Genomic DNA, 26320 nt, shown 5'->3' with positions numbered 1-26320 from the left:
CAATGGCGCGGGAATGCCCCTGTGAAGAGGCAATGGCGCGGGAATGCCCCTGTGACGAGGCAATGGCGCGGGAATGCCCCTGTGACGAGGCAATGGCGCGGGAATGCCCCTGTGAAGAGGCAATGGCGCGGGAATGGCCCTGTGAAGGGGAATGGCGCGGGAATGCCCCTGTGAAGCGGCAATGGCGCGGGAATGCCCCTGTGAAGAGGCAATGGCGCGGGAATGCCCCTGTGACGAGGCAATGGCGCGGGAATGCCCCTGTGACGAGGCAATGGCGCGGGAATGCCCCTGTGAAGAGGCAATGGCGCGGGAATGCCCCTGTGAAGAGGCAATGGCGCGGGAATGCCCCTGTGAAGAGGCAATGGCGCGGGAATGCCCCTGTGGAAGAGGGCAATGGCGCGGGAATGCCCCTGTGAAGAGGCAATGGCGCGGGAATGCCCCTGTGAAGAGGCAATGGTGCGGGAATGCCCCTGTCTGTGTGTTTAGCTGTTAGCGATGATGCTAGTGTCAACCGTCTTCTGGTAGATGGAGAGGCTTTCCCAAAAAAACTCAATTTAAGGTTAACTGGGCAATTTACGTGACGTGTTATTTTTTTGTGTCCACAGACAATATTTTATATAAAAACTTTTGTAATTTAAAAAACAATGTTATCTTACAGCACATTTGGCAAGTATCTGTTGTCTGTCATGGCAGGGAATCCTTTCCAATAAAAGGTTGTAAAATATAATATATATATAAATATAATGAAATAAATATTTTATGTTATTAAAGATTTAAGGAACGTTTTTCTAAAAACTTTAAACTCATGACAACCTTTGTCTGTTTTTCAGTCACTAGACTGATTACGTCATCTCATTTGCATAGTCAGGTAAACGGAGGTTCACAATAACTGGCTGTGACAGATCTACTGAGAGGCAATTTAGGAGAATTTATTAACACATTTGTCCATTTTGATAGCTTGGCTTATTAGCTATACCGTTTTACAGTTTACTGTGGTTAAAATTACTCATTTTTAGCTATCTAGATTTTTACGATGAAGTATATTTGCTAGCAAGCTTGCTTGTTAGCTATAGCTTACAGGCTTAACTGCTTGCCTGTTAGCTAATGGTGGCAAAGTAGCCTAGCGGTTCGAGCGTATTTTTGAACGTTTTTTTTTCTTTAGGTTATTCTATATAGACAGTGAAAACCACAATATTTCTGCTTGCAAGATTTCGTACATTTATATTTCTCAACGTGCATCTGAAATAGTCTCTAAATTGTCATATAAAAATATATTTTGTGAGAAATGTTGGCAAATTATAGTGGTCTGACATTTTCACAGGACTAAACATGGATATCCTGTTTAAAACTGAAATTAAAATACTTTTAACTGTCATTACTTCATAGACAAAGCCTATGTCAAGATAAAACATGTATTTAACTTGTTCATCTCTTATATTTTTAGCTAGCTAGATTTTTACGAAGAAGTATATTTGCTAGCTAGCTTGCTTATTAGCTCTTATGCCCTCTGTTGGCATTTTCTAAACTACGGATACTATAGTTTATTACCCTCAAAGTACATTTCTGTTACAAAACTATTAGTACAAACAATCTGAAACCTGGGGGGGGAAAAATGACGGGGAAAACCAAATTTGGGAAAAAACTGAATTATGCATTATATGGCCCATAATCGATTCCTGGTTTAATATCTTTTGCCAAAAGAAAATGAACTACAGTAAGTATTGGCATTTCATTTTTCCACTACCGAAACCAAACCGAACCGTGACCCCAAAACCGCAATAGGTACCGTAGCGTGGATTTGGTGAAACATTTCACACCTAGTGGGATTTGGTATTTTATTAGGATCCCCATTCCAAAAGCAGTTCAAAAAGCAGCAGCTACTCTTCCTGGGCTCCACATGTAACATAATACAGAACATCAATAAACAAGAACAGCTCAAGGACAGAACTAGATACATTTTTTAAAAAGGCACACGTAGCCTACATATCAATACACACAAACTATCTAGGTCAAATAGGAGAGAGGTGTTGTGCCACGAGGTGTTTTTCTTAAACCAGGTTTGCTGTTTATTTCAGCAATAGGAGATGGAAGGAAGTTCCATGCAATAAGGGCTCTATATAATACTGTACGCTTTCTTGAATTTGTTCTGGATTTGGGGACTATGAAAAGACCCCTGGTGGCATGTCTGGTGGGGGTAAGTATGTGTCAGAGCTGTGTGTAACTTAACTATGCAAACAATTTGGAATTTCCAACACATTAATGTTCCTTATAAAAATAAGTGATGCAGTCAGTCTTTCCTCAACTCAACTCAGAGACTGGCAGCATAGTATTAATATCAGCCCACTGATTACAATGAAGAGCAAAATGTGCCACTCTGTTCTGGACCAGCTGCAGCTTAACTAGGTCTTTCCTTGCAGTACTGGACCACACGACTGGACCACAATCAAGATAAGACAAAACTAGAGCCTGCAGAACTTGCTTTTTGGAGTGTGGTGTCAAAAGCAGAGCATCTCTTTGTTACGGACAGACCTCTCCCTGTCATTGAATCTATATGTTTTGACCATGACAGTTTACAATCTAAGGTAACGCCAAGTAATTTAGTCTCTTCAATTTGTTCAACAGCCACACCATTCATTATCAGATTCAGCTGAGGTCTAGAACTTAAGGAATGATTTGTACCGAATACAATGCTCTTAGTTTTAGAGATGTTCAGGACCAGTTTATTACTGGCCACTGCAACTCTATATTAAGGGTTTCAGTGACTTTATTGGCTGTGGTTGCTGATGCGTATATGGATGAGTCATCAGTATACATGGACACACATGCTTTGTTTAACGCCAGTGGCAGGGCATTGGTAAAAATAGAAAAGAGTAGAGGGCCTAGAGAGCTGCCCTGCGGTACACCACACTTTACATTGTTAACAATAAAGAAGCTTCCATTAAAGAAAACCCTTTGAGTTCTATTAGATAGATAGCTCTGAATCCACGATATGACAGAGGTTTTCCTCAACAACAAGTTATTGTCAATAATAATCAAAGGCTGCACTGAAATCTAACAGTACAGCTCCCACAATCTACTTATTATCGATTTCTTTCAACCAATCATCAGTTGACTGGATCCAGTCATTCACCCAGTCTCACATCCAGTTGTTCAAGGCTGAGCAGGATGGTGAGCACAATAACTACACACACACACACTAATCTACAGGACTGTTTCACTAGCACAGACCGGAATATGTTCCGGGGTTCATCTGATAACATTTGAGGAGTTTAATAAGTTGTCCCCACAGTGACCGTACGTACATATCCCAACCAGAAGCCATGGATTATAGGCAACATCCTCACTGTGCTAATGGCTAGAGATGGCACTTTTAAAGAGCGGGACTCTAACCCGGGGAAGCTTATAAGATATCCCGCCACGACCTCTGACAAGCCATCAAACAGGCTAAGCATCAATACAAGACTACGATCTAATTTTACCACGGGTGTGACAAAACATTTATTTTTACTGCTCTAATTACAATGGTAACCAGTTTATAATAGCAAAAAGGCACCTCGGGAGGTTTGTGATATATGGCCGATATACCACGGCTAAGGGCTGTTTCCAGGCTCTCCGCGTTGCGTCGTGCTTAAGAACAACCCGTAGCCGTGCTATATCGACCATATACCACACCTCCTCGGGCCTTATTGCTTAAATAGACAACACTGCACGTGAATACATCGTTTCTTTCAATGCGTCAATTCTGACCACAACCCCAGTTACACTATACAAAGCTCTGCTACTGTTATGGGTCTGTCGTTTTATAAAGACAAACTTTTTCCCAGCCGCTCTCACTCCAGACATGAGTTGTAATCAGAGTGTCTCCTTGCAGCTTACAGGCTGTACACGGTGGTGCCAAAGCTTGTCAAGTTTGTGGACATGCTGACCAACTGGTACGTGAGGACCAATCGTAGGCGTTTCAAGGTGAGTTCACCTTCAAACACTGACGCAGTCAAATAGCTTAAAGGTACAGTAACCATTTATACCACTGTTTCTCTGTTGACTATGCTATATTGACTGATGTAATGTGAATGAATTGAGTTGGTCATCGATGACTCTCTGGTTAAAGATCTGTTTGTGTTATGTATGGAACATGTTAGGGTGGAGGAGGAGAGGAAGAGGAGGAGGAGGAAGATGATGTTTGTAACTGTGTATTCGTAACCCTAACAGGGAGAGAGTGGAACAGAGGACTGTCTGGGGGCTCTGGAGAATCTCTTCAGTGTTCTGTTCTCCATGTGCAGACTGATGGTGAGTCACACGGGTAAAGGTGCATAATGTTTAACCTGGTTGAACTCTGACGTCCGCTTCCATTGAAAATAGTGTATTGAGGGCCACATTTTCTCTTCGCTAAAACAGTTGCGCTTGGAACTAATGCATCGGAGCGTTCTAAATACCAAGCGCTCCGATGCTGTACCTCGTGACGCATTGTGTGTATATCAGGCTGTAACTACAGTGGGGGGAAAAAAGTATTTGATCCCCTGCTGATTTTGTACGTTTGCCCACTTACAAAGAAATGATCAGTCTATAATTTTAATAGTAGGTTTATTTGAACAGTGAGAGACAGAATAACAACAAAAAAATCCAGAAAAACGCATGTCAAAAATGTTATAAATTGATTTGCATTTTAATGAGGGAAATAAGTATTTGACCCTTCTGCAAAACATGACTTAGTACATTTACATTTCTAAGTCATTTAGCAGACGCTCTTATCCAGAGCGACTTACAAATTGGTGGATTCACCTTATGATATCCAGTGGAACAACCACTTTACAATAGTGCATCTAAATCTTTTGAGGGGGGGGGGGTTAAAGGATTACTTTATCCTATCCTAGGTATTCCTTAAAGAGGTGGGGTTTCAGGTGTCTCCGGAAGGTGGTGATTGACTCCGCTGTCCTGGCGTCGTGAGGGAGCTTGTTCCACCATTGGGGTGCCAGAGCAGCGAACAGTTTTGACTGGGCTGAGCGGGAACTGTGCTTCCTCAGAGGTAGGGAGGCGAGCAGGCCAGAGGTGGATGAACGCAGTGCCCTTGTTTGGGTGTAGGGCCTGATCAGAGCCTGAAGGTACGGAGGTGCCGTTCCCCTCACAGCTCCGTAGGCAAGCACCATGGTCTTGTAGCGGATGCGAGCTTCAACAGGAAGCCAGTGGAGAGAGCGGAGGAGCGGGGTGACGTGAGAGAACTTGGGAAGGTTGAACACCAGACGGGCTGCGGCGTTCTGGATGAGTTGTAGGGGTTTAATGGCACAGGCAGGGAGCCCAGCCAACAGCGAGTTGCAGTAATCCAGACGGGAGATGACAAGTGCCTGGATTAGGACCTGCGCCGCTTCCTGTGTGAGGCAGGGTCGTACTCTGCGAATGTTGTAGAGCATGAACCTACAGGATTGGGTCACCGCCTTGATGTTAGTGGAGAACGACAGGGTGTTGTCCAGGGTCACGCCAAGGCTCTTAGCACTCTGGGAGGAGGACACAATGGAGTTGTCAACCGTGATGGCGAGATCATGGAACGGGCAGGCCTTCCCCGGGAGGAAGAGCAGCTCCTTCTTGCCGAGGTTCAGCTTGAGGTGGTGATCCGTCATCCACACTGATATGTCTGCCAGACATGCAGAGATGCGATTCGCCACCTGGTTATCAGAAGGGGGAAAGGAGAAGATTAATTGTGTGTCGTCTGCATAGCAATGATAGGAGAGACCATGTGAGGATATGACAGAGCCACTTGGTGTATAGCGAGAATAGGAGAGGGCCTAGAACAGAGCCCTGGGGGACACCAGTGGTGAGATCACGTGGTGCGGAGACAGATTCTCGCCACGCCACCTGGTAGGAGCGACCTGTCAGGTAGGACGCAATCCAAGCGTGGGCCGCGCCGGAGATGCCCAACTCGGAGAGGGTGGAGAGGAGGATCTGATGGTTCACCTTATCAAAGGCAGCAGATAGGTCTAGGAGGATGAGAGCAGAGGAGAGAGAGTTAGCTTTAGCAGTGCGGAGAGCCTCCGTGACACAGAGAAGAGCAGTCTCAGTTGAATGACCAGTCTTGAAACCTGACTGATTTGGATCAAGAAGGTAATTCTGAGAGCGATAGCAGGAGAGCTGACCAAGGACGGCACGTTCAAGAGTTTTGGAGAGAAAAGAAAGAAGGGATACTGGTCTGTAGTTGTTGACATCGGAGGGATCGAGTGTAGGTTTTTTCAGAAGGGGTGCAACTCTCGCTCTCTTGAAGACGGAAGGGACGTAGCCAGCGGTCAAGGATGAGTTGATGAGCGAGGTGAGGTAAGGGAGAAGGTCTCCGGAAATGGTCTGGAGAAGAGAGGAGGGGATAGGGTCAAGCGGGCAGGTTGTTGGGCGGCCGGCCGTCACAAGACGCGAGATTTCATCTGGAGAGAGAGGGGAGAAAGAGGTCAAAGCACAGGGTAGGGCAGGACCAGCGGTGTCGTTTGACTTAGCAAACGAGGATCGGATGTCGTCGACCTTCTTTTCAAAATGGTTGACGAAGTCATCCGCAGAGAGGGAGGAGGGGGGGGGGGAGGGGGAGGAGGATTCAGGAGGGAGGAGAAGGTGGCAAAGAGCTTCCTAGGGTTAGAGGCAGATGCTTGGAATTTAGAGTGGTAGAAAGTGGCTTTAGCAGCAGAGACAGAAGAGGAAAATGTAGAGAGGAGGGAGTGAAAGGATGCCAGGTCCGCAGGGAGGCGAGTTTTCCTCCATTTCCGCTCGGCTGCCCGGAGCCCTGTTCTGTGAGCTCGCAATGAGTCGTCGAGCCACGGAGCAGGAGGGGAGGACCGAGCCGGTCGGGAGGATAGGGGACATAGAGAGTCAAAGGATGCAGAAAGGGAGGAGAGGAGGGTTGAGGAGGCAGAATCAGGGGATAGGTTGGAGAAGGTTTGAGCAGAGGGAAGAGATGATAGGATGGAAGAGGAGAGAGTAGCGGGAGAGAGAGGGCGACGGTTGGGACGGCGCAATACCATCCGAGTAGGGGCAGAGTGAGAAGTGTTGGATGAGAGCGAGAGGGAAAAGGATACAAGGTAGTGGTTGGAGACTTGGAGGGGAGTTGCAATGAGATTAGTGGACGAACAGCATCTAGTAAAGATGAGGTCAAGCGTATTGCCTGCCTTGTGAGTAGGGGGGGAAGGTGAGAGGGTGAGGTCAAAAGAGGAGAGGAGTGGAAAGAAGGAGGCAGAGAGGAATGAGTCAAAGGTAGACGTGGGGAGGTTAAAGTCACCCAGAACTGTGAGAGGTGAGCCATCCTCAGGAAAGGAACTTATCAAGGCGTCAAGCTCATTGATGAACTCTCCAAGGGAACCTGGAGGGCGATAAATGGTAAGGATGTTAAGCTTGAAAGGGCTGGTAACTGTGACAGCATGGAATTCAAATGAGGAGATAGACAGATGGGTCAGGGGAGAAAGAGAGAATGTCCACTTGGGAGAGATGAGGATTCCAGTGCCACCACCCCGCTGGCCACATGCTCTCGGGGTATGCGAGAACACGTGGGCAGACGAGGAGAGAGCAGTAGGAGTAGCAGTGTTATCTGTGGTAATCCATGTTTCCGTCAGCGCCAGGAAGTCGAGGTGACTGGAGGGTAGCATAGGCTGAGATGAACTCTGCCTTGTTGGCCGCAGACCGGCAGTTCCAGAGGCTGCCGGAGACCTGGAACTCCACGTGGGTCGTGCGCGCTGGGACCACCAGGTTAGAGTGGCAGCAGCCACGCGGTGTGAAGCGTTTGTGTGGCCTGTGCAGAGGGGAGAGAACAGGGATAGACTTAGTACTTGGTACTTGGTGGCAAAACCCTTGTTAGCAATCACAGACGTCAGACGTTTCTTGTAGTTGGCCACCAGGTTTGCACACATCTCAGGAGGGATTTTGTCCCACTCCTCTTTGCAGATCTTCTCCAAGTCATTAAGGTTTCGAGGCTGACGTTTGACAACTCGAACCTTCAGCTCCCTCCACACGATTTTCTATGGGATTAAGGTCTGGAGACTGGCTAGGCCACTCCAGGACCTTAATGTGCTTCTTCTTGAGCCACTCCTTTGTTGCCTTGGCCGTGTGTTTTGGGTCATTGTCATGCTGGAATACCCATCCACGACCCATTTTCAATGCCGTGGCTGAGGGAAGGAGGTTCTCACCCAAGATTTGACGGTACATGGCCCCGTCCATCGTCCCTTTGATGCTGTGAAGTTGTCCTGTCCCCTTAGCAGAAAAACACCCACAAAGCATAATGTTTCCACCTCCATGTTTGACGGTGGAGATGGTGTTCTTGGGGTCATAGGCAGCATTCCTCCTCCTCCTCCAAACACGGCGAGTTGAGTTGATGTCAAAGAGCTCCATTTTGTTCTCATCAGGCCACAACACTTTCACCAGTTGTCCTCTGAATCATTCAGATGTTCATTGTCAATCTTCAGACGGGCATGTATATGTATTCTTGAGCAGGGGGACCTTGCGGGCGCTGCAGAATTTCAGTCCTTCACGGCGTAGTGTGTTACCAATTGTTTTCTTGGTGACTATGGTCCCAGCTGCCTTGAGATCATTGACAAGATCCTCCCGTGTAGTTCTGGGCTGATTCCTCACCGTTCTCATGATCATTGCAACTCCACGAGGTGAGATCTTGCATGGAGCCCCAGGCCGAGGGAGATTGACAGTTCTTTTGTGTTTCTTCCATTTGCGAATAATCGCACCAAATGTTGTCACCTTCTCACCAAGCTGCTTGGCGATGGTCTTGTAGCCCATTCCAGCCTTGTGTAGGTCTACAATCTTGTCCCTGACATCCTTGGAGAGCTCTTTGGTCTTGGCCATGGTGGAGAGTTTGGAATCTGATTGATTGATTGCTTCTGTGGACAGGTGTCTTTTTCACAGGTAACAAGCTGAGGTTAGGAGCACTCCCTTTAAGAGTGTGCTCCTAATCTCAGCTCGTTACCTGTATAAAAGACACCTGGGAGCCAGAAATCTTTCTGATTGAGAGGGGGTCAAATACTTATTTCCCTCATTAAAATGCAAATCAATTTATAACATTTCTGACATGCGTCTTTCTGGATTTTTGTTGTTGTTGTTCTGTCTCTCACTGTTCAAATAAACATACCATTAAAATTATAGACTGATCATTTCTTTGTCAGTGGGCAAACGTACAAAATCAGCAGGGGATCAAATACTTTTTCCCCCCACTGTAAATCTCTGGTTAAACTTAAGTTCCTCCTCACAGAAATTGTTAAAGAAAAGTTAAGTCTGCTGCATATGATAATTTTACTTACACTGCATTAGCTCACAACGTAGGTGTGTTTGTATGAGGACAAGGTCTCCCTGAGTTAGAACTGGAATGAGGACAAGGTTTCCCTGAGTTAGAATGGGAATGAGTTAGAACTGGAATGAGGACAAGGTTTCCCTGAGTTAGAATGGGAATGAGGACAAGGTCTCCCTGAGTTAGAATGGGAATGAGGACAAGGTCTCACAGAGTTAGAATGGGAATGAGGACAAGGTCTCCCTGAGTTAGAACGGGAATGAGGACAAGGTCTCCCTGAGTTAGAACTGGAATGAGGACAAGGTCTCCCTGAGTTAGAACTGGAATGAGGACAAGGTCTCACAGAGTTAGAATGGGAATGAGGACAAGGTCTCCCTGAGTTAGAATGGGAATGAGTTAGAACTGGAATGAGGACAAGGTCTCACAGAGTTAGAACTGGTAATGAGGACAAGGTCTCCCTGAGTTAGAATGGGAATGAGGACAAGGTCTCCCTGAGTTAGAACGGGAATGAGGACAAGGTCTCCCTGAGTTAGAACTGGAATGAGGACAAGGTCTCCCTGAGTTAGAATGGGAATGAGGACAAGGTCTCCCTGAGTTAGAATGGGAATGAGGACAAGGTCTCCCTGAGTTAGAATGGGAATGAGGACAAGGTCTCCCTGAGTTAGAATGGGAATGAGGACAAGGTCTCCCTGAGTTAGAATGGGAATGAGGACAAGGTCTCCCTGAGTTAGAACGGGAATGAGGACAAGGTCTCCCTGAGTTAGAACGGGAATGAGGACAAGGTCTCACAGAGTTAGAATGGGAATGAGGACAAGGTTTCCCTGAGTTAGAATGGGAATGAGGACAAGGTCTCCCTGAGTTAGAACTGGAATGAGGACAAGGTTTCCCTGAGTTAGAACGGGAATGAGGACAAGGTCTCCCTGAGTTAGAACGGGAATGAGGACAAGGTCTCCCTGAGTTAGAACTGGGAATGAGGACAAGGTCTCCCTGAGTTAGAACGGGAATGAGGACAAGGTTTCCCTGAGTTAGAACGGGAATGAGGACAAGGTCTCCCTGAGTTAGAATGGTAAGAGAGTTGTAGTCTATGTTCTCAACTAACTAGCTATCTCTCCTCCTCCTCACTCGTATAGTACTGTGTAGTATCGTTGTCTTTCTCTAACTGGTCTCTCCTCCCCACTAGGCTCCCTTCACCCCCTTTATTACAGAGATGATGTACCAGAACCTACGTCACCTGATCGACCCCGCCTCTGTAGAGGAGAAGGACTCCAGTAGCATACACTACCTCATGCTGCCTCTAGTCAGGTAATCAATCCATTCACGTACCTCATGCTGCCTCTAGTCAGGTAACCAATCACACACTACCTCATGCTGCCTCTAGTCAGGTAACCAATCACACACTACCTCATGCTGCCTCTAGTCAGGTAACCAATCACACACTACCTCATGCTGCCTCTAGTCAGGTAATCAATCACACACTACCTCATGCTGCCTCTAGTCAGGTAATCAATCACACAGTACCTCATGCTGCCTCTAGTCAGGTAATCAATCATTCACGTACCTCATGCTGCCTCTAGTCAGGTAAACAATCACACAGTACCTCATGCTGCCTCTAGTCAGGTAACCAATCACACAGTACCTCATCCTGCCTCTAGTCAGGTAATCAATCAAACCGTAGCTCATGCTGCCTCTAGTCAGGTAATCAATCAGTCTATCACTCAAACACTACCTCATCCTGCCTCTAGTCAGGTAATCAATCAGTCTATGAATCACACAGTACCTCATGCTGCCTCTATTCAGGTAACCAATCACACAGTACCTCATCCTGACTCAAGTCAGGTAATCACTCCAACCGTAGGTCATGCTGCCTCTAGTCAGGTAATCAATACAGTCTATCAATCATTCACTACCTCATGCTGCCTCTAGTCAGGTAATCAATCAGTCTATGAATCACACAGTACCTCATGCTGCCTCTAGTCAGGTAATCAATACATCTATCAATTAAACACTCCACCATGCTGCCTCTAGTCAGGTAATCAATACATCTATCAATCATTCACTACCTCATCCTGCCTCTAGTCAGGTAATCAATCAACAAATCAACCATCATTGAATTTGTCTCGAAGGACCATGAACTGCACCCTTCACTAGCTCAGGTAGCCACCCCCCCCCCCCCCCCCCAACTTACTAGACAGTTACTGGAGAATAGCCTCAAGTTTCTTGATGTCTGGACTGTCTGACTGACTTTAATGCGTTCTCCCATTCCTCCCGTCTGCCTGTCTGGACTTCCTGTCTGCCTGCCTGTCTGGACTTCCTGTCTGCCTGCCTGTCTGCCTGCCTGTCTGGACTTCCTGTCTGCCTGCCTGCCTGTCTGGACTTCCTGTCTGCCTGCCTGTCTGCCTGCCTGTCTGCCTGCCTGTCTGGACTTCCTGTCTGCCTGAACGTGTTATTCAGTGTTACCCAGCTACCTGTTATTCTTATTTTAATTCTCCTTTCTAGTCTTCACATGTGTCCCAAATGGCACTCTACTCCCTGTATAGAGGCAGGTCACACACACACAACACACACACACACACACACACACACACACACACACACACACACACACACAGGTGCTGACCTGCTGCACCCTCTACAACCACTGTGATTATTATTATTTGACCCTGCTGGTCATTTATGAACATTTTAACATCTTGGCCATGTTCTGTTATAATCTCCACCCGGCACAGCCAGAAGAGGACTGGCCACCCCTCATAGCCTGGTTCCTCTCTAGGTTTCTTCCTAGGTTCTGGCCTTTCTAGGGAGTTTTTCCTAGCCACCGTGCTTCTACACCTGCATTGCTTGCTGTTTGGGGGGTTTTAGGCTGGGTTTCTGTACAGCACTTTGAGATATCAGCTGATGTAAGAAGGGCTTTTTATAAATCAATTTGATTTGATTTAGTGCACTACCATTGAAAGATCCCCATGGGTGGTAGTCACTATATAGGGAGTAGGACGCCATTTTGAAGACTGACTTCCTCCTCAATGAATCTGAAAGTGTCTCACGTCAAGTTAGTAGCAGGGAATGCGGGCAGCTCAAAGTCTTTCGACTAAAACTATTTTCCAATTAATTAAAAAATATATACTTTTAAGGATTCCTCTTAAAATAATATTTATTTTGAAATTGGAATGTTTGGATTTTTCTTTGAATCTCTTTGTCAGAAACAAGAAGTGATTTGTGTTTCTGATGAAAATGAATCCCAGATGATGTTCAGTACAGATGCTCGGTGATCGGAGTATTTGTTTTGAACCAACTTATCTGTGTTGAAACGCATGTCAATTATACTATTCTGTTTGTATCTGTGTATAAACTTTAAGCTGCATCCGTGTCTGTGCAACTCATCAGACACGATCAAACCCAGGACTTTATTTAGACATGCAGGCAGGTCACACACACACCACACACACACACACACACTTTTGTTGTTAGTGCTATGATTGAGTAGCTATACCCTTTAGTCTGTCTCTGAAGCGGCAGGGCCATTGCTTTAGTTTCTGGCTGAAGCGTCAGGGCCATTGCTTTAGTCTCCTCAGGCTGAAGCGGCAGGGCCATTGCTTTAGTCTGTCTGTCTCTAGCTGAAGCGGCAGGGCCATTACTTTAGTCTGACTGAAGCGTCAGGGCCATTGCTTTAGTCTCCTCAGGCTGAAGCGGCAGGGCCATTGCTTTAGTCTCCTCAGGCTGAAGCGGCAGGGCCATTGCTTTAGTCTCCTCTGGCTGAAGCGGCAGGGCCATTGCTTTAGTCTGGCTCTGGCTGAAGCGGCATGGCCGTTGCTTTAGTCTCCTCTGGCTGAAGCGGCAGGGCTGTTGCTTTAGTCTGGCTGAAGCGGCAGGGCCATTGCTTTAGTCTGTCTCTGAAGCATTGCTACTGTTACGCTTTACAGCAACAACCAAAAACACTTGACTTTTCTTATAGCTACTTTATGCCTGTGATATGTGGTTCTCCACCTAGCTACCTTCAGATGAATGTACAGACTCTAAATCTCTCCAGATAAGAGATCTGCTAAATTACTCAAATATAAAAAGTGGTCTAAGGCACTGCATCTCAGTGCTAGAGGCGTCACTACAGACACCCTGGTTCGATTCCAGGCTGTATCACAACCCACCGTGATTGGAAGTCCCATAGGGTGGGGCACAATTGGCCCAGCGTCGTACGGGTTTAGCCGGTGTAGGCCGTCATTGTAAATAAGAATTTGTTTTTAACTAACTTGCCTAGTTAAATAAATGTTAAATAAAAATGGCAGATTATTATTCTTCTCCACAGGGCCGTTCAAGGTGTGTGTGTGTGTGTGTGTGTGTGTGTGTATTCTCCTCCAGTCACTCTGAATGTCTGTCTTCACTACAGTACCTGCTCCCACACACACACACAAACACACCTCTACCTCGCGGTCTTTTCTATTCATGTACTGTCCCAGCCCACATATTACTACCCAGCCTGCTCGGCTGCAGTGGGCAGCCTTGTTAAGTGCTCCTTCCTATTCCTGTCCAAGACGCGAGACATCCTGTAGAGGTGACCTCCAATCAGGAGGAGACAAGCCGTCTGTCCGTCCGCTATAAACCCATTAACTGATTGGTTATCTGTCCCCTCCTCATGTCTTGTTTCTGTGTCTCGCTCTCTTTCTCTCCCTCACTCACTCACTCACTCACTCACACACACACACACACACACACACACACACACACAATATATATATATACACACGGGACACATCTTGCTGCTGTGATTTGCACATTGTGGTATTTCTTTCGCCTAACAGATATGGAAGTTAGTTCAACGTTGGATTTGTTTTCAAATTCTTTGTGAGTCTATGTGATCTGTGGTAAATATGTCTCTCTAATGTGGTCATGCATTTGTTAGGAAGTACAGCTTAGTTTCCATTTTGTGGGCAGTCGGTACATATCCTATACTGTAGAAAGGTTATGCTCACTGAGTCTCTACGATGAATTTTGAAAGTTTTTAAACATTTTGTTACGTTACAGCCTTATTCTAAAAGTGATTAAATTAATGTTTTTCCTCATCAATCTACACACAATACCACATCATGACATCGCAATACCCCGTAATGACATCACAATACCCCGTAATGACATCACAAAACAATACCCCGTAATGACATCACAAAACAACACCCCGTAATGACAAAGTGAAAACAGGTTTTTAGACATTTTTACACATTTATTACAAATAAAAAAAACATACCTTATTTACATAAGTATTCAGATCCTTTGCTATGAGACTTGAAATTGAGCTCAGGTGCATCCTGTTTCCATTGATCATCCTTGAGATGTTTCTACAACTTGATTGGAGTCCACCTGTGGTAAATTCAATTTAACAGTGACCAAGTAGGCTACTGTGGCTATTTGTTCATAATGTAGGCCTACCGGAGTGGCCTACCATTAAAAAAAAAAAACAATGGAGAAAAATGCATTACCTAACATTTTAACGTGGTAATAGCTGTTCTATCATTCAGCCTACAGTAGCAGCCAATGTGTGGTGTTCAGTATAGGCCTACATTCCACTTCTGAAAAAAACATGCAGGGCTTGACATTAACCTGTTTATCCACCTGTATAAAATGTTGTGGTGTTTGATGCAAGAAACCACTTCACAAAATAGAATCATTATTATTCCCATACCATTATTACAGAGATGCTACCCTCTGCATATTGGCTACTTAGTTTTTTCAAGACCGTCTCAAAACACTGCCCCTTTAAGCTCTTTACCTGACTGGCTTTTCAAAGATGGCTAGAAATGCACATGTTTTGTTCTCTTGTAGGAAGAAACCACTGATAACTCACTATCTAGCACAGAAACCACTGATAACTCACTATCTATCACAGAAACCACTGATAACTCACTATCTAGCACAGAAACCACTCCCCCATTGTTGACTAGAAATTATCTATAACTGGGCTAATAACTCACTATCTAGCACAGAATATGAACAAATGAAGCTCTCACTTTGAATTCAAAACAAGCTCATGCTGTAAACACAGTCCAGTTCAAAGTGAATGGCACAGATCCGTATATGGCAATAGGCTATTTGCATATAAGCCTACTGCAGCTCTGATTGGTTACGGAGCACCGGTCTGTGTAGAGTAAGTCGTGCATGTCAATGCAATAGAATCCTACTCTGCCTAGAATCTCTATGTTTCGGTATATTACATTGAAAGTGGCTAATATTGTGTGGATTCAATCACAATTCCCACAGTAGAGTGGAACGTTTATAGTGTTAACTAAAGGGGAAATACTCTGAATTTAACTCAACTTTCTAATCTCGTGCTGATATTTAATCTCCGTGGCAGTCCGAGGGAACATTGGTCTGAATGCAGATCCTCTGGGTGCAGGTCTGGGGTGGGGGGAGTCTCACAGGTCTGGGCGGGGTGCTCATCGCTAATGTTGCTCCTGCGGTTGAGTGCGATGTCTTTCAGGGACCGTGGCCTTGTAGAGGTGTACCTGGTCGTAGAGGTGTACCTGGTCGTAGAGGTGTACCTGGTCGTAGAGACAGTTCAAGTCCAGGGTGGAGTGGTGGGCCAGGGGTAAACATTGGGTTTCGATGCACAGTCACGGGAAATGCTTGCATTCACCTGTATGGTGAGAGTCTTTTCCTCGTAGCAGAGTGGAGATGACCACTTGTGTAAGAAGCTTTTTCATTCACTCCCTTGAATTTCTTTATTTTTATTTTATTTGACCTTTATTTAACTAGTCAGTTAAGAACAAATTCTTATTTTCAATAACTGCCTTGTTCAGGGGAAGAATGACAGATTTGTACCTTGTCAGCTCGGGGATTTGAACTTGCAACCTTTTGGTTACTAGTCCAACGCTCTAACCACTGGGCTACGCTGCCGCCCCAATGCTATGACCACCCTTTCCTGCTGGGCCCTCAGGGTCGTTTGTGCCTGTGTGTATTATGATGTGGCTCGGGGACCCTAGTCGGTCCTCTGACAGCAGCTCCAGGGTGGGCCGGGTCTTTGTTTTCCTCTACACATTTCCTGTCTGAGAACAATCTCTGGCCTTTTGTGTGTCCTCTGTGTATGTGGGGGGGTGTTGTCAGGAGGGCTGACTGGGTGCTAGGAGGGAGGGGGTGTGTGGGTCCTATCTCGTCTTTCCTGCCTGTGGGTCGGTTTCTGAAGTGGACTGTTCTGTTGGCTTCTCTTGGGAGATGGCCAGCTCTCTCATGAGTTGTTCATTGTCCCACCTCAGCTTTCTCACCTCCTCCTCCAGCTGGACTGTTTTTTTCCTCTCCCTCCTGTTGGGAGTTTTGTCACCACAGTCCAGCGTGCAGACACGTTGCTCTCTCTCTCTCTCTCTCTTTCTCTTTCTCTCTCTCTTTCTCTCTCTCTCTTTCAGCTCTCCAGCTCTGGTTGTTGTGCTGTCTGGGATGTGTTGAATTGCCGTTTGAGCTCTACCATCTCGATCTCCAGCTGGGTGAATTTATCCCTCATGTTAATGCAGGAGCAGTGCTCTTGTGGGATCTGGGTTTTGCTCAGTGCTGGGGGGTGACTCTCTTGCTTGTCTGTGGGACAGTTTGAGAAGGGGGTGGGATCTGACTCGCTCAGGATGGGGGGTCGTCACCAGGGGTCAGCTTCTCCTGCTGTGCTCTCTTTGATCCTGTAAAAGGCCTGCTGAACAGGTTTGAGGTTTTCCTTTCACTACTACTGTTCCAGACTTGTACAGATTGACACAGGCTGTCGCATTGTCCTCAATGTCCAGTATTCTGACTTTCCACCCTGGTTTAATACCCTCTCTTGACAGAGGGGTAGTGTGCTCTTATGGCCATGCCAAGGGCTGGTCTATGTGGAAGATGAGATTGCTTACATTCCCATTCTTATAACAGTACAGCAAATAGTGTCTCTGGATTTTTCCTTGAGGAGCTTCTCGTTTTCGCTGTTGTTTTTCTTCAGGTTGTTGTTTTCCTTGACAGTCTTTGTGAAGTACGAGTCCTTTCCAGGTATTTTTTGTTTAAATTCAAGGATGTACGCTTGAAGTTTCGATTTGGATTGAAGGTTCTGTTGTGAAGGTCTCCTGAGTAAATCCATGTGGGGGGGGCAGCCTTTTCAAATTCTTTGTGAGTCTATGTGATCTGTTCGGCTGTGGGGGGCAGCCTTGTTAAGTGCTCCTTCCTGTTCCTGTCCAAGAAGTGAGACGTCCTGTAGAGGTGACCTCCAATCAGGAAGACACCCCGGCCAAGGAAGTGTCCGTCTGTCCGTCCGCTATAAACCCATTAAGAATTTTTATTTTATTAGGGATCCCCATTAGCTGTTTCTAAAGCAGCAGATACTCTTCCTGGGTTCCAAGCAAAACATGAAACATGACATAATACAGAACATCAATAGACAGGAATAGCTCAAGGACAGAACTACATAAGTAAAAGAAAAACAGCACAAATAGCCTACATATCAATACATACACACAATACATACAATATCTAGGTCCAATAGGAGAGAGTTGTTGTGCCGAGAGGTGTTGCTTTATCTGTTTTTTAAACCAGGTTTGCTGTTTATTTCAGCAATATGAGATGGAAGGAAGTTCCATGCAATAAGGGCTCTATATAATACTGTACGCTTTCTTGAATTTGTTCTGGATTTGGGGACTATGAAAAGACCCCTGGTGGCATGTCTGGTGGGATAAGTGTTTGTGTCAGAGCTGCGTGTATGTTGACTATGCAAACAATTTGGAATTTTCTATTTCTTATATATAAAAAAAAAAATTGATGCAGTCAATCTCTCAACTCTTAGCCAAGAGAGACTTGTATGCATAGTATTTACATCAATCCTTTCGTTATTATTTACGATACCAGTGATTACTACATGATTCATGACTTTGCTTTGTTTAACACTTTTTTTGGTTACTAAACGATTCCATATGGGTTATTTCATAGTTTTTCATATCTTCACTATTTTTCTATAATGTAGAAAATAGTCAAAATAAAGAAAAACCCTGGAATGAGTTGATGTGTCCAACCTTTTGACTGGTATTTTATATTTAGCCCTCTGATTACAATGAAGAGCAAAACATGCCGCTCTGTTCTGGGCCAGCTGCAGCTTAACTAGGTCTTTCCTTGCAGCACTGGACCACACGACTGGACAATAATCAAGATTAGACAAAACTAGAGCCTGCAGGACTTGCTTTGTGGAGTGTGGAGTCAAAAGCAGAGCATCTCTTTATTACGGACAGACCTCTCCCCCATCTTTACAACCATTGAATCTATATGTTTTGACCATGACAGTTTACAGTCTTAGGGTAAGACCAAGTAATTTAGTCTCCTCAACTTGTTCAACAGCCACACCATTCATTACCAGATTCAGCTGAGGTCTAGGACTTAAGGAATGATTTGTACCAAATACAGTGCTCTTAGTTTTAGAGATGTTCAGGACCAGTTTATTACTGGCCACCCATTCCAAAACAGACGGCAACTCTATATTAAGGGTTTCAGTGACTTTATTGGCTGTGGTTGCTGATGCGTATATGGATGAGTCATCAGTATACATGGACACATGCTTTGTTTAACGCCAGTGGCAGGGCATTGGTAAAAATAGAAAAGAGTAGAGGGCCTAGAGAGCTGCCCTGCGGTACACCACACTTTACATGTTTAACCTCTTGGGGCTAGGTGGGACGCTAGCGTGCCACCCGTGGTGCACTCCATCAACAGCAGGTGCATTTCAAGAGCGGCAAATTTGAATCCAAATAAATGTCAAAATTCAAATTTTTCAAAAATACAACTATGTTACACCATTTGAAAGATAAACATCTCCTTAATCTAACCACGTTTTACGATTTCAAAAAGGTTTTACGGCGAAAGCATAAATTTAGAGTATGTTAGGACAGTACATTTACAAGAGTTGTGTGTAATGTTTTGTCAAGTCAAAGACAGGGTCACCAAAACCATAAAACCAGCTAAAATGATACACTAACCTTTTACAATCTCCATCAGATGACACTCCTAGGACATTATGTTAGACAATGCATGCATTTTTAGTTCTATCAAGTTGATATTTATATCCAAAAACAGCGTTTTACTATGGCATTGATGTTGAGGAAATCGTTTCCCTCCAATAACCGGCAGTCAAGTCAGCGTCACAAATTAAATAATTAAAATTAGAAAACATTGGTAAAATATTATATTGTCATTTAAAGAATTATAGATTTACATCTTTTGAACGCAATCAACTTGCCAGATTTAAAAATAACCTTACTGGGAAATCACACTTTGCAATAATCTGAGCACTGTGCCCAGAAAAATACGCGTTGCGATACAGACTAGACGTCATGTTGGGGAGATCTAAAATCGAAAATACTATGTAAATAATCCATTACCTTTGATTCTCTTCATCAGATGTCACTTCCAGGTATCACAGGTCCATAACGAATGTAGTTTTGTTCAAAAAAGCTCATCATTTATGTCCAAAAATCTCCGTCTCGTTAGCACATGATGTAAGCCAGCCGGACTTCTCGTCATGAACGAGGGGAAAAAATATATTTCCGTTCGTTCAAACATGTCAAACGTTGTATAGCATAAATCATTAGGGCCTTTTTTAACCAGAACATGAATAATATTCAAGGTGGACGAATGCATAGTCTTTTATAACGTATTGGAACGAGGGTACCCAACATGAAGTAGCGCGCCAGGTGTCTAATGGGACATCACCGTTCCATGGCTCTTGTTCGGTCAGATCTCCCTCCAGAAGACTCAAAACACTTTGTAAAGGCTGGTGACATCTAGTGGAAGCAATAGGAAGTGCCAAAATATTCCTAAACCCCTGTGTTTTTCAATGGGATAGGTTTAAAGTCAATACAACACATCAGGTATCCACTTCCTGTCAGAAAATGTCTCAGGGTTTTGCCTGCCAAATGAGTTCTGTTATACTCACAGACACCATTCAAACAGTTTTGGAAACTTTAGAGTGTTTTCTATCCATATATAATAAGTATATGCATATTCTAGTTACTGGGTAGGATTAGTAACCAGATTAAATCGGGTACATTTTTTTTATCCAGACGTGCAAATGCTGCCCCCTAGACCCAACAGGTTAACATCCAGCGTCCCACCTGGCCAAAATCCAGTGAAATTGCAGCGCCAAATTCAACAACAGAAATACTCATTATAAAAATTCATGAAGCATACAAGTGTTAAACATCGGTTTAAAGATTAACCTCTTACATCTAGACGTTCCGCTAGCGGAACACCTGCTACAATATCCAATGATAGGCGTGGCGCGAATTACAAATTCCTCAAAAATTCAAAAACTTCAATTTTTCTAACATATGACTATTTTACAGCATTTTAAAGACAAGACTCTCCTTTATCTAACCACACTGTCCGATTTCAAAAAGGCTTTACAGCGAAAGCAAAATATTAGATTATGTCAGCAGAGTACCCAGCCAGAAATAATCAGACACCCATTTTTCAAGCTAGCATATAATGTCACAAAAAACAAAACCACAGCTAAATGCAGCACTAACCTTTGATGATCTTCATCAGATGACACACCTAGGACATTATGTTATACAATACATGCATGTTTTGTTCAATCAAGTTCATATTTATATCAAAAACCAGCTTTTTACTTTAGCATGTGACGTTCAGAACTAGCATACCCCCCGCAAACCTCCGGTGAATTTACTAAATTACTCACGATAAACGTTCACAAAAAACATAACAATTATTTAAAGAATTATAGATACAGAACTCCTTTGTGCAATCGAGGTGTCCGATTTTAAAATAGCTTTTCGGTGAAAGCACATTTTGCAATATTCTGAGTAGATAGCCCAGCCATCACGGCTAGCTATTTAGACACCCACCAAGTTTAGCCCTGACCAAACTCCGATTTACTATTAGAAAAGTTTGATTACCTTTGGTGTTCTTCATCAGAATGCACTCCCAGGACTGCTACTTCAATAACAAATGTTGGTTTGGTTCAAAATAATCCATTGTTATATCCAAATAGCGGCGTTTTGTTCGTGCGTTCAAGACACTATCCGAAGTGTAAATAAGGGTCACGAGCATGGCGCATTTCGTGACAAAAGATTTCTAAATATTCCATTACCGTACTTCGAAGCATGTCAACCGCTGTTTAAAATCAATTTTTATGCCATTTTTCTCGTAGAAAAGCGATAATATTCCGACCGGGAAAGCGTGTATACGTACAAAGAGAGAGAAAATAAAAGCATGGGATCCCCTCGTGCACGAGCCTGAGTCTCACAGTACTGTGACCAGCCACTATCCAAACGCGCTACTTTTTTTCAGCCAGAGCCTGCAAAGCCACGATTCAGCTTTTTTCCGCCTTCTGAGAGCCCATGGGAGCCGTAGGAAGTGTCACGTAACAGCAGAGATCCCCTGTATTGGATAGAGATAATCAAGAAGGGCAAGAAATTGTCAGACAGGGCACTTCCTGCATGGAATCTTCTCAGGTTTTGGCCTGCCATATGAGTTCTGTTATACTCACAGACTCCATTCAAACAGTTTTAGAAACTTTGGAGTGTTTTCTATCCAAAGCTAATAATTAAATGCATATTCTAGTTTCTGGGCAGGAGTAATAATCAGATTAAATCGGGTACGTTTTTTATCCGGCCGTGAAAATACTGCCCCCTAGCCATAACAGGTTAACTTCTTGTTAATTCTACCACGGTGTCAGATTTCAAAAAGGCTTTACGGCGAAAGCAAACCATGCGATTATCTGAGAACACCGCCCAGCAGACAAATCATTACAAACAGTAACCAGCCAAGTAGAGGAGTTACACAAGTCAGAAATAGCGATAAAATTAATCACTTACCTTTGATGATCTTCATATGGTTGCAACTCACAAGACTCCCATTTACTCAATAAATGTTTGTTTTGTTCGATAAAGTCTCTCTTTATATCCAAAAACCTCAGTTTTGTTCGCGTTTTGTTCAGTAATCCACAGGCTCAAACGTAGTCACAACGGGCAGACGAAGAATCCAAATTGTATCCGTAAAGTTCGTAAAACATGTCAAACGATGTTTATAATCAATCCTCAGGTTGTTTTTAGCCTAATTAATCGATAATATTTCAACCGGACAATAACGTCGTCAATATAAAAGGTAAACGGGAAAGGCACACTCTCGATCCCGCGCATGAAAAACCTCTGGGTCTTACTCTCTCATTTTTCAGAATACAAGCCTGAAACAATTTCTAAAGACTGTTGACATAGGAAGTGCAATTTGATACTGGATACTGTAATGGCATTCAATAGAAAACTACAAACATAAAAAAAAACTCCCACTTCTTTCCGACAGTTTGCTTAGAGCTGGCAACAAGCTGATAGGTCGGCTGTTAGAGCTACTAAAGGTCGCTTTTCCACTCTTGGGTAGTGGAACGACTTTGGCCTGAGGACAAAGACTTTCCTCTAGGTTCAGATTAAAGATATGACAGATAGGAGTGGCTTTAGAGTCAGCTCCCACCCTCAGTATCTTTCCATCTAAGTTGTCAACGCCAGCAGGTTTGTCATTATTGATCGTTAACAATACATTTTTACAAAATTCAAACTTACACTGCTTTTCTTTTTTATTATTCGTTTTTTTTTTTTTTTTTTTACGCATGAATACGATTGGCTCACTGTTTTGTTGTGATCGCAGCAGTGATCAAGATTGTTCCGGGCTTGTGACTCTCTGTGGTCCCAGCTACGAGGGCTAACCGTGTCGCGGTTCAAGCCCTCAAGGAAACCCCCGCTAGCAGTGGGCGCTAGGCTAGCTGCTACACCAATCAGCTTATCAGGTCGGCAGGATCTCTGGACTGCAGCGGTCTGATACCAACTGCGTCACGGGATCCAAACTCAACATGTAGCTAGCTAATAACCACACTTTATTTTAATTTTTTAAATATTTTTTTTCAATAGAACCTTTTTTCAGAGACTTTCAAAACATTCCACAACAACAAACAGAACTCTCCCTCGTTCGTGATTGGATATCTGTCCCCTCCTCTTGTCTTATTCCCCCCCCCAACATTAGCAGTCCCTAAGCTACCTCACACACTTTATCATGCACATCCAGGGTTGGGGTCAGCTCCAACTAAATGTCAATCCGTTATGGAGTTTTTGAATCAGAGAAGTTTGATGTCCAACACAACCTAACTCAGATATAGCCACTGTATCATGTTTCCTACCTGGTCCCAGTCTAACCTGCTCTTATCCTCTCTCTCTGTGTGTGTGTGTGTGTCTGTGTGTGTGTGTGTGTGTGTGTGTGTGTGAGACAGGGAGCCGTTGATTGACAAGCGTATAGAGAGTGCTGTGTGCCAGATGCAGTCTGTCATCGAGCTTGGACGAGTCATCAGAGACCGTAGGACTCTGCCCGTTAAGGTAAGAGGACATCGACTGTGTGTGTGTTTTCTCTCTTAGCTAGCATTTGTTGTTGTCATGTGTAGCACCACGTGTGTGTTTTTGTTATTTTGTAGTACTCCCTGAAGGTGGTAGTATGTACTAACAATTGTTGTTATGTCTAGTACACTAATGGGGGTTGTTGTTATTGTTATTATGTTGTAGTACCCCATGAAGCGTCTGTTGTTGTGTACTAATGGTTGTTGTTGTGTACTAACGGTTGTTGTTGTTGTGTACTAACGGTTGTTGTTGTTGTGTACTAACGGTTGTTGTTGTTGTGTACTAACGGTTGTTGTTGTTGTGTACTAACGGTTGTTGTTGTTGTGTACTAACGGTTGTTGTTGTTGTGTACTAACGGTTGTTGTTGTTGTGTACTAACGGTTGTTGTTGTTGTTGTGTACTAACGGTTGTTGTTGTGTACTAACGGTTGTTGTTGTGTACTAACGGTTGTTGTTGTGTACTAACGGTTGTTGTTGTTGTGTACTAACGGTTGTTGTTGTTGTGTACTAACGGTTGTTGTTGTTGTGTACTAACGGTTGTTGTTGTTGTGTACTAACGGTTGTTGTTGTGTACTAACGGTTGTTGTTGTTGTGTACTAACGGTTGTTGTTGTGTACTAACGGTTGTTGTTGTGTACTAACGGTTGTTGTTGTGTACTAACGGTTGTTGTTGTGTACTAACGGTTGTTGTTGTGTACTAACGGTTGTTGTTGTGTACTAACGGTTGTTGTTGTTGTTGTGTACTAACGGTTGTTGTTGTTGTGTACTAACGGTTGTTGTTGTTGTTGTGTACTAACGGTTGTTGTTGTTGTTGTGTACTAACGGTTGTTGTGTACTAACGGTTGTTGTTGTTGTGTACTAACGGTTGTTGTTGTGTACTAACGGTTGTTGTTGTGTACTAACGGTTGTTGTTGTGTACTTACGGTTGTTGTTGTGTACTAACGGTTGTTGTTGTGTACTAACGGTTGTTGTTGTGTACTAACGGTTGTTGTTGTTCTAACGGTTGTTGTTGTGTACTAACGGTTGTTGTTGTTCTAACGGTTGTTGTTGTTGTGTACTAACGGTTGTTGTTGTTGTGTACTAACGGTTGTTGTTGTTGTGTACTAACGGTTGTTGTTGTTGTGTACTAACGGTTGTTGTTGTTGTGTACTAACGGTTGTTGTTGTTGTGTACTAACGGTTGTTGTTGTTGTGTACTAACGGTTGTTGTTGTTGTGTACTAACGGTTGTTGTTGTTGTGTACTAACGGTTGTTGTTGTTGTGTACTAACGGTTGTTGTTGTGTACTAACGGTTGTTGTTGTGTACTAACGGTTGTTGTTGTGTACTAACGGTTGTTGTTGTGTACTAACGGTTGTTGTTGTTGTGTACTAACGGTTGTTGTTGTTGTGTACTAACGGTTGTTGTTGTTGTGTACTAACGGTTGTTGTTGTTGTGTACTAACGGTTGTTGTTGTTGTGTACTAACGGTTGTTGTTGTTGTTGTGTACTAACGGTTGTTGTTGTTGTTGTGTACTAACGGTTGTTGTTGTTGTTGTGTACTAACGGTTGTTGTTGTTGTGTACTAACGGTTGTTGTTGTTGTGTACTAACGGTTGTTGTTGTTGTGTACTAACGGTTGTTGTTGTTGTTGTTGTGTAGTATCCTCTAAAGGAGGTGGTAGTGATCCACCAAGATCCAGAAGCTCTGAGAGACATCACCTCCCTGCAGAAATACATCCTGGAGGTAAGAGAGAGAGATATATATATATACCTTCACATACTCACTCACTCGCTCGCCGGTCACTTTATTAGGTACACTCATCTAGTACCGGGTTGGACCCAGAACAGCCTGAATTCTTCGGGGCATATCTACAAAGTGTCGGAAACGTTCCACAGGGATGTTGGTCCATGCTGACGCGATGGCATCACACAGTTGCTGCAGATTGGACGGCGGTACATTCATGCTGCTAACAGCCTGTTCCATCTCATCCCATTATGCTCTATAGGGTTGAGGTCTGGGGGACTGACCAGGCCACTCTAGTAAACTGAACTCACTGTCATGTTCCAGGCAATGTTTTTCCACGCCTCATTTGTCCAGTGTTGATGATGGCCTGTCCACTGGAGCTGCTTCATCTTGTTTTTAGTTGATAGAAGTGGAACCCGGTGTGGTCGTCTGCTGCAATTAGCCAATCAGTGACGAAGACCGACGAGTTGTGCGTTCAGAGATGAGAGTTTGACTGCGCCGTTATTTGTCTGTTTTGTGGTCCGACCTGTTAGCTTGCAGGATTCTTTGCCATTCACCCCTCGACCTCTCGACTGCCGGTGACTGGATGTGTTTTGTGTTTGTGGCGCCGTTCTTTGTAAAACCTAGAGACGGTTGTGTGTGTGAAAAGCCCAGGAAGATGGCCGTTTCTGAGATACTGGATCTGGCGTGCCGACGATCATACCACGCTCTCGAAAGTCGCTTAGGTCACTCGTTTTGACCATTTCTTTTTTTTTGTTATTTTTTATTTAACCTTTATTTAACTAGACAAGTCAGTTAAGAACAAATTCTTATTTACAGTGACAGCCTACCAAAAGGCAAAAGGCCTCCTGCGGGGATGGGGGTTGGGATAAAAATAAATAAATAAAATATAAATATAGGACAAAACACACATCACAACAAGAGAGACAACACAACACTACATAAAGAGAGACCTAAAGACAACAACATAGCAAGGCAGCAAC

General features: G+C 44.1%; 1 protein-coding gene across 1 annotated transcript in view; it reads left to right on the top strand.

Moving 5' to 3' along the window:
- The window catches only part of iars1 (isoleucyl-tRNA synthetase 1), a 147415-nt gene that overhangs the window by 89179 nt on the left and 31916 nt on the right, over positions 1–26320 (top strand). The window contains exons 21-25 of the mRNA XM_082967730.1: positions 3872–3963; positions 4210–4287; positions 10434–10555; positions 23499–23601; positions 25254–25337. Of these exons, the coding sequence (XP_082823856.1) occupies positions 3872–3963; positions 4210–4287; positions 10434–10555; positions 23499–23601; positions 25254–25337 (479 nt within the window). The remainder of the gene's footprint in view (positions 1–3871; positions 3964–4209; positions 4288–10433; positions 10556–23498; positions 23602–25253; positions 25338–26320) is intronic.

The sequence above is a fragment of the Salmo salar genome, chromosome 22 (assembly GCF_965601325.2).
Source record: "Salmo salar chromosome 22, fSalSal1, whole genome shotgun sequence".
Classification (NCBI taxonomy): Eukaryota; Metazoa; Chordata; class Actinopteri; order Salmoniformes; family Salmonidae; genus Salmo; species Salmo salar.
Note: the sequence above shows the minus strand (reverse complement) of the source record. Positions and strands in the feature narration are given on the sequence as shown.